General features: G+C 44.3%; 1 protein-coding gene across 1 annotated transcript in view; it reads left to right on the top strand.

The window, feature by feature from the left end:
• Positions 1–12,937, top strand: part of LOC309620714 (uncharacterized protein) — a 42,702-nt gene that overhangs the window by 25,415 nt on the left and 4,350 nt on the right. Inside the window, exons 3-4 of the mRNA XM_082377580.1 lie at positions 5,112–5,366; positions 5,505–5,880. Coding sequence (XP_082233706.1) covers positions 5,261–5,366; positions 5,505–5,880 — 482 coding nt within the window. The 5' untranslated portion in view covers positions 5,112–5,260. The remainder of the gene's footprint in view (positions 1–5,111; positions 5,367–5,504; positions 5,881–12,937) is intronic.

Consider the following 12,937-nt stretch of genomic DNA (forward strand, 5'->3'; position numbering starts at 1 on the left):
GTGGTTGCCAGGGCTGGAGGAGGGAGGACTGGGCAATGACTGCTAAATAAATAGGGGTGTCATTTTGGGGTGATGAATTTGTTTGTTTTTATTTGGCTGCGCCAGGTCTTAGTTGCGGCATGCGGGATCTTTGCTGCCGCGTGTAGGATCTTTAATTGGGGCACGTGGGATCTAGTTCCCTGACCAGAGATTGAACCCAGGCCCCCTGCATTAGAGTGCAGAGGCTTAACCGCTGGACCACCAGGGAAGTCCTGATGAATATGTTTTGAAACTAGATGGTGGTGATGGTGGCAGAACATTGTGAATGTACTAAATGCCACTGAACCATACACTTTATTAAAATGGGTAATTTTATATTATTTGAATTTTACCACAATTTTAAAAAATGATATAAGGGAAAAATAATTGTTGTGGATAGACTGTGATAAAGGGTATGAGTGGAATAAGACGTGGGACAAGGCATCAATTTGACTGTCCTAAGCCTCTTTTATGTATTGGTGTTCCCCTAACCCAATCCCACTCTCATTAAATCTTATTTTTGTTTGTTTGTTTGGGCACCTATTGTTGTCCTGTTGGATGCACCTGGTGATAACAGAATAAATACTGAGAAGAAAAGTAATGAAATGGGGGAACTCCCTCGTGGTCCAGTGGTTAGGATGCCGCACTCTCACTGCTGAGGGCCCAGGTTCAATCCTTGGTCGGGGAACTAAGATCCCACAACCTGCGTGGCGTGACCAAATAAATAAATAAATAACATAAACTGATGAAAGGGAAAAACCTACAACCAAAATACTCTACCCAGCAAGGCTTTCATTCAGATTCGATGGAGAGATCAAATTTACAAGAAATGTTAAAGGGACTTCTCTAAGCAAAAAAGAAAAGGCCACAACTAGAAACATGACAATTATGAAAGGAAAAAGCTCATTGGTAAAGGCAAATATACAGTAAAGGTAGTAAGTCAACCATATATATAGCTAGTAGAAAGGTTAAAAGACAAAAGTAGTAAAATCATCTATATCCACAATAAGTAGTTAAGGGATACACAAATCAAAAATAGGTAAAATATGATGTTAAAACTACTTAAAATGGGATAAAAATGCAGGGTTGCTAAAATGTGTTTGAAATTAAGAGATCAGCAACTTAAAACAATCATATACCTATATAGATATAGATATAGGTTGCTATATATAAACCTCACAGTAACCACAAACCAAAAATCTATAATAGATACACACAAAGAAAAAAGAAATATAAAGAAAAAAGTTCAGGAAACTAAGGCTCAGGGACAATAAGGCTTGTCAGTGTCGTGTAGTGAGAATTCAGGGCCAAAGCTCTTGCTATGAGCAGGAAAGTAGAAGTGCCCTAAAACCAGATGCATATGCTCCAACTCCAGAGCCTGCTTCCATTACTCAATTCCTTGGTCTTTCCGACTATTATCATTATTTATTATTTATTTTTCTTAGTATTTTGGGTGGGAGGGGGTGATTAGGGGCATTGTGTCCCACTTTTTCTTATGAAAAGTGCGCAGACTATTCTAATGCCACCATACACATGGAACTTTACATTCAAATTCAAGGGGGCTCCCAATCCCGCTGACAGCCAGCTGTGGCCTCCAAGTAAGCCCTCCGGATCTGTTCCTTGTTCCGCATGCCCAGTAACTGCAATGAACTGAACCAAGAGCCAGCCTAGAGATTCCCTTCCTATAAACACATCCTAAAACAGTGCTTTCATTAAGGCACTCCCCTGGCACAAAACTCTTACAGTTTTCCATGATCCCAAATGCAGACATTCTAACTCCTTCCATAAATTGGACCTCAACCTAACTTTTAAACTTTATTTCCCACCCAGTATAGAGTTCTCTTCAGGTTCCCCCTCCAGCTCCCTCTCAAGGTCAGCACTTCATATGCATTCATTCTCCTGGCCACCCTGTTTGGGTTGGTGTTCCCTAAGACAAGCTTTATACTTGATCACTCCTGGGGCTGCTCATACTACCTCCCTGAACTGAAGTTCCATGCACGGCCTGCTTAGCATTTACCAAAATTTGACTCATTCTGTGAGGTGTAAGGGAAACCCCACTACCCTGCAAAAAAAGCCAAATCTGCTTCTACCACGGGCTGCTAAGAACAAAGTCTCTTCAAAGGTTTGAATCCTGGCCCTCTTCCACTGATCTATGTAACCTTAGGAAAGTCACTGGACCTCTCTGAGCCTCCATTTCTTCCATTAGGAACTAAAGAGAGTGATGGCCCCCTCCTCAGGGGACGGCTATAAGATTGATTAGCCAGGCCCTGGTGCACATTGAGCACCCACATGGTGTCACCAGCATGAGCAAGCACAGCTGTGTGCCACTCCACAGACTCTCATATCCACTCAGGAGCAGGGGCGCCACTCCGTGTCCAGCATCTTCAGTCACAGTGCAGGCCCCTGTGCAGACTGACCGCAGTCAGTCCCGACCCCTTAACTAGCATCAGCTAAAGTTATCTGAGCCCTCACCGTGGGCCTTACTTGTATTCCTTCATGTAAATTTCACAACACGGTACAGCAGGTACCATCATGATCCCCATCCTACAGATGTGGCACCTGAGGCACAGAGAGGTCAGCTAATTTACCTCTGGCCACACAGCAAGTTAGTGGTGGTAGGGCTGGGCACTCTGTCTCCAGAATTTTCAGCTTCTTTCTCTCACATGGGCTGATCTCTCTCCCCAGACTGTGAGAACCCATGGCACAATAGCTGCGTCTGGAATCATGACACTCTCCACACTGCCTGAGGTAGGGCCTTGTAAACAGAGTAGCCAACAAAGGATTACTGACTGAAGCATATATAGGGACAAAAAAACATGGTAGCGACATATTCACACGGAAACTTTCTGTCCTCATTGCCAACTGCCAGAGAATAGCTATCATCTTTCTTCTCTCATGGACCTTTGTGAATAAATAAACCACAAAATTGATGAAAATTGGAAATGTGAGACAGCATGGTATGGCCAGTGGTAACACTGTGTTTTTACCATCTCAGTTAATCCTCACAATAACCTGGTGAGGTAGTTACTATTGCTATCATCATTTTACAGATGTGGAAACCAAGATTAAGTGAGAATAAGCAACCTAACAGTTTAGCCAGCTAGCAGGAGGTGAGCAAAGCCAGGATTTAGTTGCCAGCAATCTGGCTCCAGGGCCCCTGCTCCCATAAATCCACTACATCGACTACGATTCATGGCTATTACTGCTTAGGATGAAGCTCCATTCAGTATTTAAGGTTTTCAAAGTGTGAAGCTAAGTAAAACTTTTAAATAAATACAACCATGACTGATGCCAAGGTAGGGCAACATTTGTCAAGGGTCACATGGGTGACTAAAGTTGAGAAAACACAAATTCACTGTGGAAATCTGAGATGTGGAAGAACACACCTCCTGAGCTGTCACAGACGTCCTAGCTTGTCTAATGCAAATCATGATAAAAACCCTCATAGGTCTCTCATGTGATAACTAATATGGAACCAAAATTGTGTATAGGATATCCAGCCAAGAGAGGGAGAGGCCTGCCGAACTCACCAAGGGCCAACCTGAGGAGGAAATGTCTTGGTTAAAATCAGGAGGAGGTACTCATATTGCCATGTCTTACAAGTTTTTGAAAGAGAATTGGTCAACAAACCTTTTTTAGTTTCTTGACCACCCTCCAGAGACATGAGGCAGGGGCACTTATCCCTTAGGCACTGTAGGTGAGGTGACTAGGTCCCATGATATATTTAGGAGCCCACAAAAATGATTTGGTTTCTGATCCCCAAGGGGGTTGATGAAAATGGTTGCCCAAGGAAACACAGGCTAAATCAAGTACATTGTCAAGTATAGGGCCCATTATTATAAGCTATTTTCAATATTTAGGATATTAAGTCTTGGGGCATCTATAAAACACTTCTTCAAGGAAAAACCATAGAGCCCTAAATCTGGCCTGGCCCTCTTTTATTTGACAGTAAATAAAATTTATTTATTCCTCAGCAAGGGCTCAGGAAAATATTTCTAGAAAACGTGAGGAGATGAGATGGGGGGATAGGCAGCGGCAAGAAAGTGGGTAAATTTACCCATGTCCACAGGGGCCCACCACAAGGGACATGTATGCTTTTGTAGAGGATCTACAGCCAGAAGCAATAGGAGCTTAGGAGCTGTGCACAAAGAGGTAGCATAGTCCATAGTTGCAACAAGGACAAAAAAAAAAAAAAAAGGCGGGAACTCTGTACCCGGTAAGCATTCTTGAGTGCTTGAAGCACTGTGCAGGTTTCTACACCTGCAATCTGATGTTGATTCATTACTAAAAATCTATAGGCTAATGGACTTTCTGGGGGGAGGGGGGCGGCGGCCGCTGGGTTTCGCTTTCTTTTGTTTTGTTTGCATAGTGCATCTGAGCACCAGGCATGCTCAGAAAACCCAACCCTGAACTGCTCCTGGAGACCCGGGGAGTACGGAGGACTCTGACTTCAACCTCATTGCAAAAATTCAGAGCAAGCAAACTCTTAGCTAATAATACAGTTGACCCTTCAACTACACGGCTTTTGAACTTGCAAGTCCACTTAAACACAGGTTTGTTTTTTTTTTAATTTCAATAAATATACAGGCGGCCCTCCATATCCATGGGTTTCGCATCAGCGGATGCGGAGGGCCGACTATGGGACTTGAGCATCCGCCGATTTTGGTATCCGCGGCGGGTCCTGGAACCAATCCCCCGCGGATACCAAGGGTCGACCGTATTACTTTGATTACTGTTCCCTTCTTGGTACTGGCTGCTGGATATGGAGGGCTCGGTCAAGAGATAGTCCCCAGACGCTTCTCTAAGGTCTATGGAGCCTGGGTGAGGTCTCTCTCGTACCCTCCACAAATCGGGCACAGCCCCTTGGTCTGGGAAGACGCCCGACCCAGTGCGGAGTACTTAGTCAGCTAGGTTGCAACCTGGGACCCGGCGTTCTGCTCTCACGCATGCTCCCTACCAGCGCCCGGGCGGCGCGCAACATCCCCCGCCCCCCCGCCAGCGCCCCCTAGACGGCAGAGGCCCTGCCGCATGCGCACATCAGCCAACCCAACCCCCAGCAGGCTGTGGTAAACCCACAGAGAGCGTTATTCCAGACTCCCTGAAAGCTGACCAGACGCCAGAGGAGCCTTAGCGGTGCCGGGTCGTGGGCCACCGCTCTAGCCTTGAGTCGTGAGCCGGGGGTCTCAGGAGATTCAGCGCAGCCTCCGCTGAAGCTCACAGCCTCCTCGACAGCAGTCGGGACATGGAGCGTCAGCCGCAGAGCAGCCACGATGCCTATGACGACGCGGATGCAGCCGTCGCCGGCTTCCTCAAGCTGGGGGTCGACGGGGAGCGGGAAGAAGCGCACGGTCAGTGGCGGGCGGGGCACTCGCTTTAGCCGATCCCAGGGAGGGGCGAACGGCAGGACCCCACTCGGACGCAGCCCCTCCCCAGAGCCGGGCTCCCTCGACGGCCTGATCTTTCTCTTTGGGTTTCCTCCCTTGCAGAGGTGAAGCCCGCGGAGATCTCGCTTCCCGGAGAGGGGGGAGAGGAGCAGAAGGCTCAGTCCGAACCCGAGCTGGGAGCAGCCGCGGAAGGGAAAGAGGCGGGAGACGAAGGAGAAGGAAAGGAAGGCTGCGATGTCAGCGTCGGAGCCGCCGGCCCCGCGGACGGCGAAAGCCGCGAGGCCGAGGCCGAGGCTGAGGCTAGCGGCGGCGAAGGCGGAGAGCAGGGCGGCGAGGAGCAGCCCCCGCGGGCCGCCGTCGAGGGTCCCGAGGCCGCAGAGGGGCAGCAGCAGGTCCCCCACGCCAGGTTCACGCGGGTGCAGCTGCAGGACCTGGAGCGCGTTTTCCAGCGTACTCAGTACCCCAACGAGCGCACGCGGTAAGCGGGCGTCTCGGGCGGCGCGGGCTGCCGCGCGGGTGGCGGGCGGCGCTCGCGCGGGTCCCTCTCCTCGGCTCCGGACCTGAAAGCCCCGGGGCCTGGCGGCGGCCCGGCCCTTCCGGCGCACTCGGGGCCTAGGACGGGGGCGGGGGCTCTGCCTGGTGGGAATCGAGGTCGATATTTCCGTGCGGTGTTTGAATAAGTCATGTCGGGGAGCTTTGTCGGCCGCCGGTTAACATAAATAATGAGTCGCCTGAGGCGTGGTGGAGCAAATGCAGAGTTGGAGTCTACTTTTATCTGAAGTTTTGATCATCAGTTATTCATGGATTATATTTGCATTAATTTAAACACTACATTAAAACATCCTTTATCTTGATTACTGAATTTTTAAAAATAAATCAATTTATTTATTTATTTATTTATGGCTGCTTTGGGTATTTGTTGCTGCGCTCGGGCTCTGGGCTCGGGCTTTCTCTAGTTGCAGTGAGCGGGGGCTACTCTAAGTTGCCGTGCGCGGGCTGCTCATTGTGGTGGCTTCTCTTGTTGCAGAGCGCGGGCTCTAGGCGGGTGGGCTTCCGTAGTAGTTGTGGCACGTGGGCTCAGTAGTTGTGGCTCGTGGGCTCTAGAGCGCAGTCTTGGTAGCTGTGGCACACAGGCTTAGTTGCCTCGCAGCATGTGGGATCTTCCCGGACCAGGGCTCGGACCCGTGTCCCCTGCATTGGCAGGTGGATTCGTAACCACTGCGCCACCAGGGAAGCCCGATTACTGTAATTTTAGTTACCCCTAAAGTTTGTGCCTGAGGTAGAATTGTCCCTAAAGCAAGCTTCAGTGTGGAGAATGAATGGGTTGCCGAGTACCTGTGAATGCGGCTAAAATTTAAAAAGCTATCATTTACATTGTGGATACTGTGTGTTAAGCACTTGTTTTAAAGGGTTTTTCTACATACTGTCATTGAATCTTCACAACCCCTTGTGAATGTGGTAGCCACTGTTATTATCCCCACTTAACCTGTGAAAAAACTGAAGCTCAGAGAAGTGATGAAACTTGCCCAAGATGGCACAGCTGGAATGTGGCAGAGCTGGGATTCGATCCTAGGAGGCTGTTCAGTAGGCAAGGCCAGAGGTGATGGTGTGTTGGTCCAGGGTAGTGGCAATGGAGAGAAGTGAACAGATTAAAGAGATACTTAGCAGGTAAAATTGGTAGCAATTCATGGTAATTTGAACATGGGGATAAAAGGAAATGTTTAAGAAAAATGTATAAATTTCTGATTTGCCCAAATGAATGGCTGCTGGTATATTCACTGAGCTAGGGAATATTGAAAGACAATAAAAGAAGCTTGCAAGAGACAGAGGAGGAGTGTTTGGAGAGGCTGTTTGTAGGCAAACCGTATCGTGGAAACCTGGATGGCGGTAGGAGACGATTCAACAAGAAGGGATGGTAACTAGCATCAACTTCGGTTTAGGATTTTCTGTTCAACTCGATTACTCCAAGTTCGGTTGCTTTTGCTGTGGTGTGATAATTGGATCAGCCCAATTTCTCCCTTTCTCAAAAGGGTCAAACTCAAGATGCCCCTTGATTTGGATGTCTAGAGCTGCCTGATAAACATTTTTTCTTCCAGTTTATTATGATATAATTAACATTCAGTACTGTATAAGTTTAAGGTGCACAGCATAATGAGTTGGCTTACGTGCATCATGAAATGATTATCATAATAAGTTTGGTGACCATCCATCATCTCGTATAGACACATAATTAAACAGAAAAAATTTTTTTGTGTGATGAGAACTTTTAGGAACTCTAACAAATTTCATATATAACATACAGCAGTGTTAATTTTATTTATCACGTTGTACATTATATCCCTAGTACTTATTTATCTTATAACTGGAAGTTTGTACCTTTTGACTGCCTTCATCCAGTTTCCCCACCTCACCCCCACCTCTGGTAACCACAAATCTGATCTCTTTTTCTCTGAGTTTTGTTTGTTCGTTTACTTTCGAAGTATAATTGACCTAAAACAATATGTTAGTTCCTGTTACACAACATAGTGATTCTATATTTCTATACATTTAAAAATGATCGCCGTGATACATCTAGTTACCATCTGTCACCATACAAAGACATTACATAATCATTGACTATATTCCCCACACTGTACATTTCATACCAGTTATTTATTTTGCAACTGGAAGTTTGTACCTCTTAATCTCCCTCACCTATTTCTCTCCCTCCCCACCCCTTCCCTTCTGGCAGCCACCTGTTTACTCTCTCTATCTATACTTCTGTTTCTGTTTAGTTATGTTTGTTCATTTGTTTTGTTTTTTAGATTCCACATATAAGTGAAATCATACAGTATTTGTCTTTCTCTGTCTGACTTATTTCACTAAGGATAATACTCTCTAGGTCCATCCACGTTGTTACAAATGGCAGAATTTCATTCGTTTTTATGGCTGAGAAGCATTCCACTGTATATATATACCACATCTTCTTTATCCATTCATCTGTTGCTGGATACATAGGTTGCTTCCATATCTTGACTATTGTAAATAGTGCTGCTATGAACATTAGGGTGCATGTATCTTTTTGAATCAGTGCTTTTGTCCCCTTTGGATACATGCCCAGGAGTGGAATTGCTGGACCACATGGTAGTTCTATTTTTAGTTTCTTGAGAAACCTCCGCATTGTTTTCTATAGTGGCTGTAACAATTTACATTCTCCCAACAGAGTAGGAGGGTTCCCTTTTCTCCACATCCTCACCAACATTTGTTATCCTTCTGAGGATGACCATTTTGACAGGTGTGAGGTGATCTCATTATGGTTTTGATTTGCATTTCTCTGATGATTAGCAGTGTTGAGCATTTTTTCCATGTGCCTGTTGGCCATCTGTGTATCTTCTTTGGCAAAATGTCTGTTCAGGTCTTCTGCCCATTTTTGAATTAGGTTCTTAGTTTTTTTGATACTGAGTTGTATGAGCTGTTCATAAATTTTGGATATTAACCCCTTGTCAGTCATGTCCTTTGCAAAAATTTTCTCCCATTCAGTAGGTTGTCTTTGCATTTTGTATGTGGTTTCCTTTGCTGTGCAAAAGCTTTTAAGTTTAATTAGGTCTCATTTGTTTATTTTTGCTTTTATTTCTTTTGCCTTGGTAGACAGATCCCCAAAAATATTGCTGCGATTTATGTCACAGAGTGTTCTGCCTATGTTTTCCTCTAGGAGCTTTATAGTATCAGGTCTTACATTTTAGGCCTTTAATCCGTTTTGAGTTTATTTTTTAATATGCTGTGAGCACATGCTCTAATTTCTCTCTTTTACATGTAGCTGTCCAGTTTTCCCAGCACCACTTATTGAAGAGACTGTCTTTTCCCTGTTGTATATTCTTGCTTCCTTTGTCATAGATTAATTGACCATAAGTGCGTGGGTTTATTTCTGGGCTCTCTATTCTGTTCCATTGATCTGTGTGTCTGTTTTTGTGCCAGTACCATACTGGGTTTTTTTTTATTATTATTTTTTGGCCACGCCCCGCGGCATGCACGATCTTCCCCAACCAGGGATCGAACCTGCGCCCCCTGTAGTGGAAGGGCTGAGTCTTAACCACTGGGCTGCCAGGGAAGTCCATTGATGACTATAGCTTTGTAGTATACAGTAGTCTGAAGTCAGGGACTGTGATACCTCTAGGTTTGTTATTTTTTCTCAAGATTACTTCGGCCATTCAGGGGTCTTTTGTGGTTCCATATAAATTTTGGAATTATTTGTTCTAGTTGGTGAAAAATGTCATGTATTTTGATAGGGATTGCATTAAATCTGTAGATTGCTTTGGGTTGTATGGATATTTTAACAATATTAATTCTTCCAATCCAAGAACACAGTATATCTTTCCATTTTTTGGTAACATTTTCAAATTCCTTCATCAGTGTTTTATATATAGTTTTCAGAGTATAGGTCTTTCACTTCCTTGGTTAAGTTTATTCCTAGGTATTTTATTCTTTTTTTTTTTTTAATTTTATTTATTTATTTATGGCTGTGTTGGGTCTTCGCCTCTGTGCGAGGGCTCTCTCTAGTTGCGGCAAGTGGGGGCCACTCTTCATCGCAGTGCGCGGGCCTCTCACCATCGCGGCCTCTCTTGTTGCGGAGCACAGGCTCCAGACGCACAGTCTCAGCAATTGTGGCCCACGGGCCTAGTCGCTCCACGGCATGTGGGATCTTCCCAGACCAGGGCTCGAACCTGTGTCCCCTGCATTGGCAGGCAGATTCTCAACCACTGCGCCACCAGGGAAGCCCTATTTTATTCTTTTTGATGCTATTTTATTTATTATGATTATTATTATTTTTAATTAATTAATTAATTAATTTTATTTTTGGCTGCGTTGGGTCTTTGTTGCTGCACATGGGCTTTCTTTAGTTGCAGCAAGTGGGGGCTTCTCATTGCGGTGGCTTCTCTTGTTGCAGAGCACAGGCTCTAGGCGCGCGGGCTTTAGTAGTTGTGGCACACGGGCTCAGTAGCTGTGGCTCGCGGGCTCCAGAGCGCAGGCTCAGTAGTTGTGTCCCACAGGCTTAGTTGCTCCGCGGCATGTGGGATCTTCCCAGACCAGGGCTTGAACCCGTGGCCCCTGCATTGGCAGGTGGATTCTTAACTACTGCGCCACCAGGGAGGCCCTTGATGCTATTTTATTTTATTTTTTTTTATTTTTTAAATATTATTTATCTTGATTATTGGGCCTTTAACACTTTTTAAAAATTATTTATTTATTTATGGCTGTGTTGGGTCTTCGTTTCTGTGCAAGGGCTCTCTCTAGTTGCGGCAAGTGGGGGCCACTCTTCATAGCGGTGCGCGGGCCTCTCACTGTCGCGGCCTCTTGTTGCGGAGCACAGGCTCCAGACGTGCAGGCTCAGTAGTTGTGGCTCACAGACCCAGTTGCTCCGCGGCATGTGGGTTCTTCCCAGACCAGGGCTCGAACCCGTGTCCCCTGCATTGGCAGGCAGATTCTCAACCACTGCACCACCAGGGAAGCCCTGTCTCCAGGTATTTTTTTATTTTGTCTTTGATTTCTTCAGTGACTCATTGCTTGTTCAGTAGCATTTTGTTTAACCTCCACATGTTAGTGTTTTTCTGAAGTTTTTTTCTTGTAGTTGATTTCTAGTCTCACAGGATTATAGTTGGAAAAGATGCTTGATAGGATTTCAATTTTCTTAAATTTACTGAGGCTTGTTTTTTGGAGAATATTCCATGTGCACTTGAGAGCAGTGTGTATTCTGCTGCTTTTGGATGGAATGCTCTATAAATATCTATTAAGATATTAGACCTAATGGAGGTCTAATATGTCATTTAAGGCCAGTGGTTCCTTATTGATTTTCTGTCTGGGTGATCTGTCCATTGATGTAAGTGGGGTGTGAAAGTCCTGAATATTATTGTTACTGTCAATTTCTCCTTTATGTCTGTTAATATTTGCTGTATGTATTTAGGTGCTCCTATGTTGGGTGCATATATATTTACAATTGTTATATCTTCTTGGGTTGATTCCATGTTCATTATGTAACGTCTTTCTCTGTCTGTTGTTATGGTCTTTGTTTTAAAGTCTATTTTATCTGACATAAGTATTGCTACCCCAGCTTTCTTTTGATTTCCATTTGCATGGAATACCTTTTACCATCCCTTCACTTTCTGTCTGAGTCTTTAGATCTGAAGTGAGTCTCTTGTAGGCAGCATGTATGTGGGTCTTGTTTCTTTATCCATTCAGCTACTCTTTGTCTTTTGATTGGAGCATTTATTCCATTTATATTTAAAGTAATTATTGGTAGGTATGTACTTACTGCCATTTTGCTAATTGTTTCTGGAGTTCTTTTTTGTTCCTTCTTCTTTTGCTCTCTTCCCTTGTGATTTGATGACTATCTTTAGTGTTATGTTTGGATTCCTTTCTCTTTTTTTGTGTGTGTATCTATTATAGATTTTTTTTTTAATAAGGCAGCTTTTTTTTTTTAACTTTCGGTTTATTTATTTATTTATTTATTTATTTATTTATGGCTGTGTTGGGTCTTCGTTTCTGTGCAAGGGCTTTCTCTAGTTGCGGCAAGTGGGGGCCACTCTTCATCGCAGTGCGCGGACCTCTCATTATCGCGGCCTCTCTTATTGCGGAGCACAGGCTCCAGACGCGCAGGCTCAGTAATTGTGGCTCACGGGCCTAGTTGCTCCGTGGCATGTGGAATCTTCCCAGACCAGGGCTCGAACCCGTGTCCCCTGCATTGGCAGGCAGATTCTCAACCACTGTGCCACCAGGGAAGCCCCTATTATAGATTTTTGGTTTGTTGTTACCATGAGGTTTATATATAGCAGTGTATTAGATTATACATATATATATGTATATATCTATATTCTTTTTTCTTTTTCTTTTCCATTATAGTTTATTACAAGATATTGAATAGAGTTCCCTGTGCTATACAATAAATCCTTGTGGTTTATCTGGTATATATGGTAGTGTGCATCTGTTAATCCTGTGCTCCCAATTTATCCCCCCACTTGGTAACCATAAGTTTGTTTTTTATGTCTGTGAGTCTGTTTTTGTTTTGTAAATAAGTTCACTTGTACTGTTTTTTAGATTCCACATATAAGTGATATCATGTAATATTTGTCTTTCTCTGTCTGACTTACTTCACTTAGGATAATACTGTCTAAGTCCGTCCATGTTGTTACAAATGGCAGAATTTCATACCTTTTTATGGCTGAGTAATATTCCATTGTATATATATACCACATCATCTTTAGCCATTGTCTGTTGATGGACACTTAGGTTGCTTCCATGTCTTAGTTATTGTAAACAGTGCCGCTCTGAACATTGGGGTGCATGTATCTTTTCGAATTAGAGCTTTCATCTTTTTCAGGTATATGCCCAGATATGAGATTAGTGATGTTGAGCATCTTTTCATGTGCCTGTTGGCCATCTGTATGTCTTCTTTGGAGAAATGTCTATTTAGGTCTTCTGCCCATGTTTTGATTGCATTGTTTGTTTTTTTGTTATTGAGTTGTATGAGCTATTGGCATATTTTGGAAATTAAGCCCTTGTCA

The sequence above is a fragment of the Balaenoptera borealis genome (genome assembly GCF_965194805.1).
Source record: "Balaenoptera borealis genome assembly, chromosome: X".
Taxonomy (NCBI): Eukaryota; Metazoa; Chordata; class Mammalia; order Artiodactyla; family Balaenopteridae; genus Balaenoptera; species Balaenoptera borealis.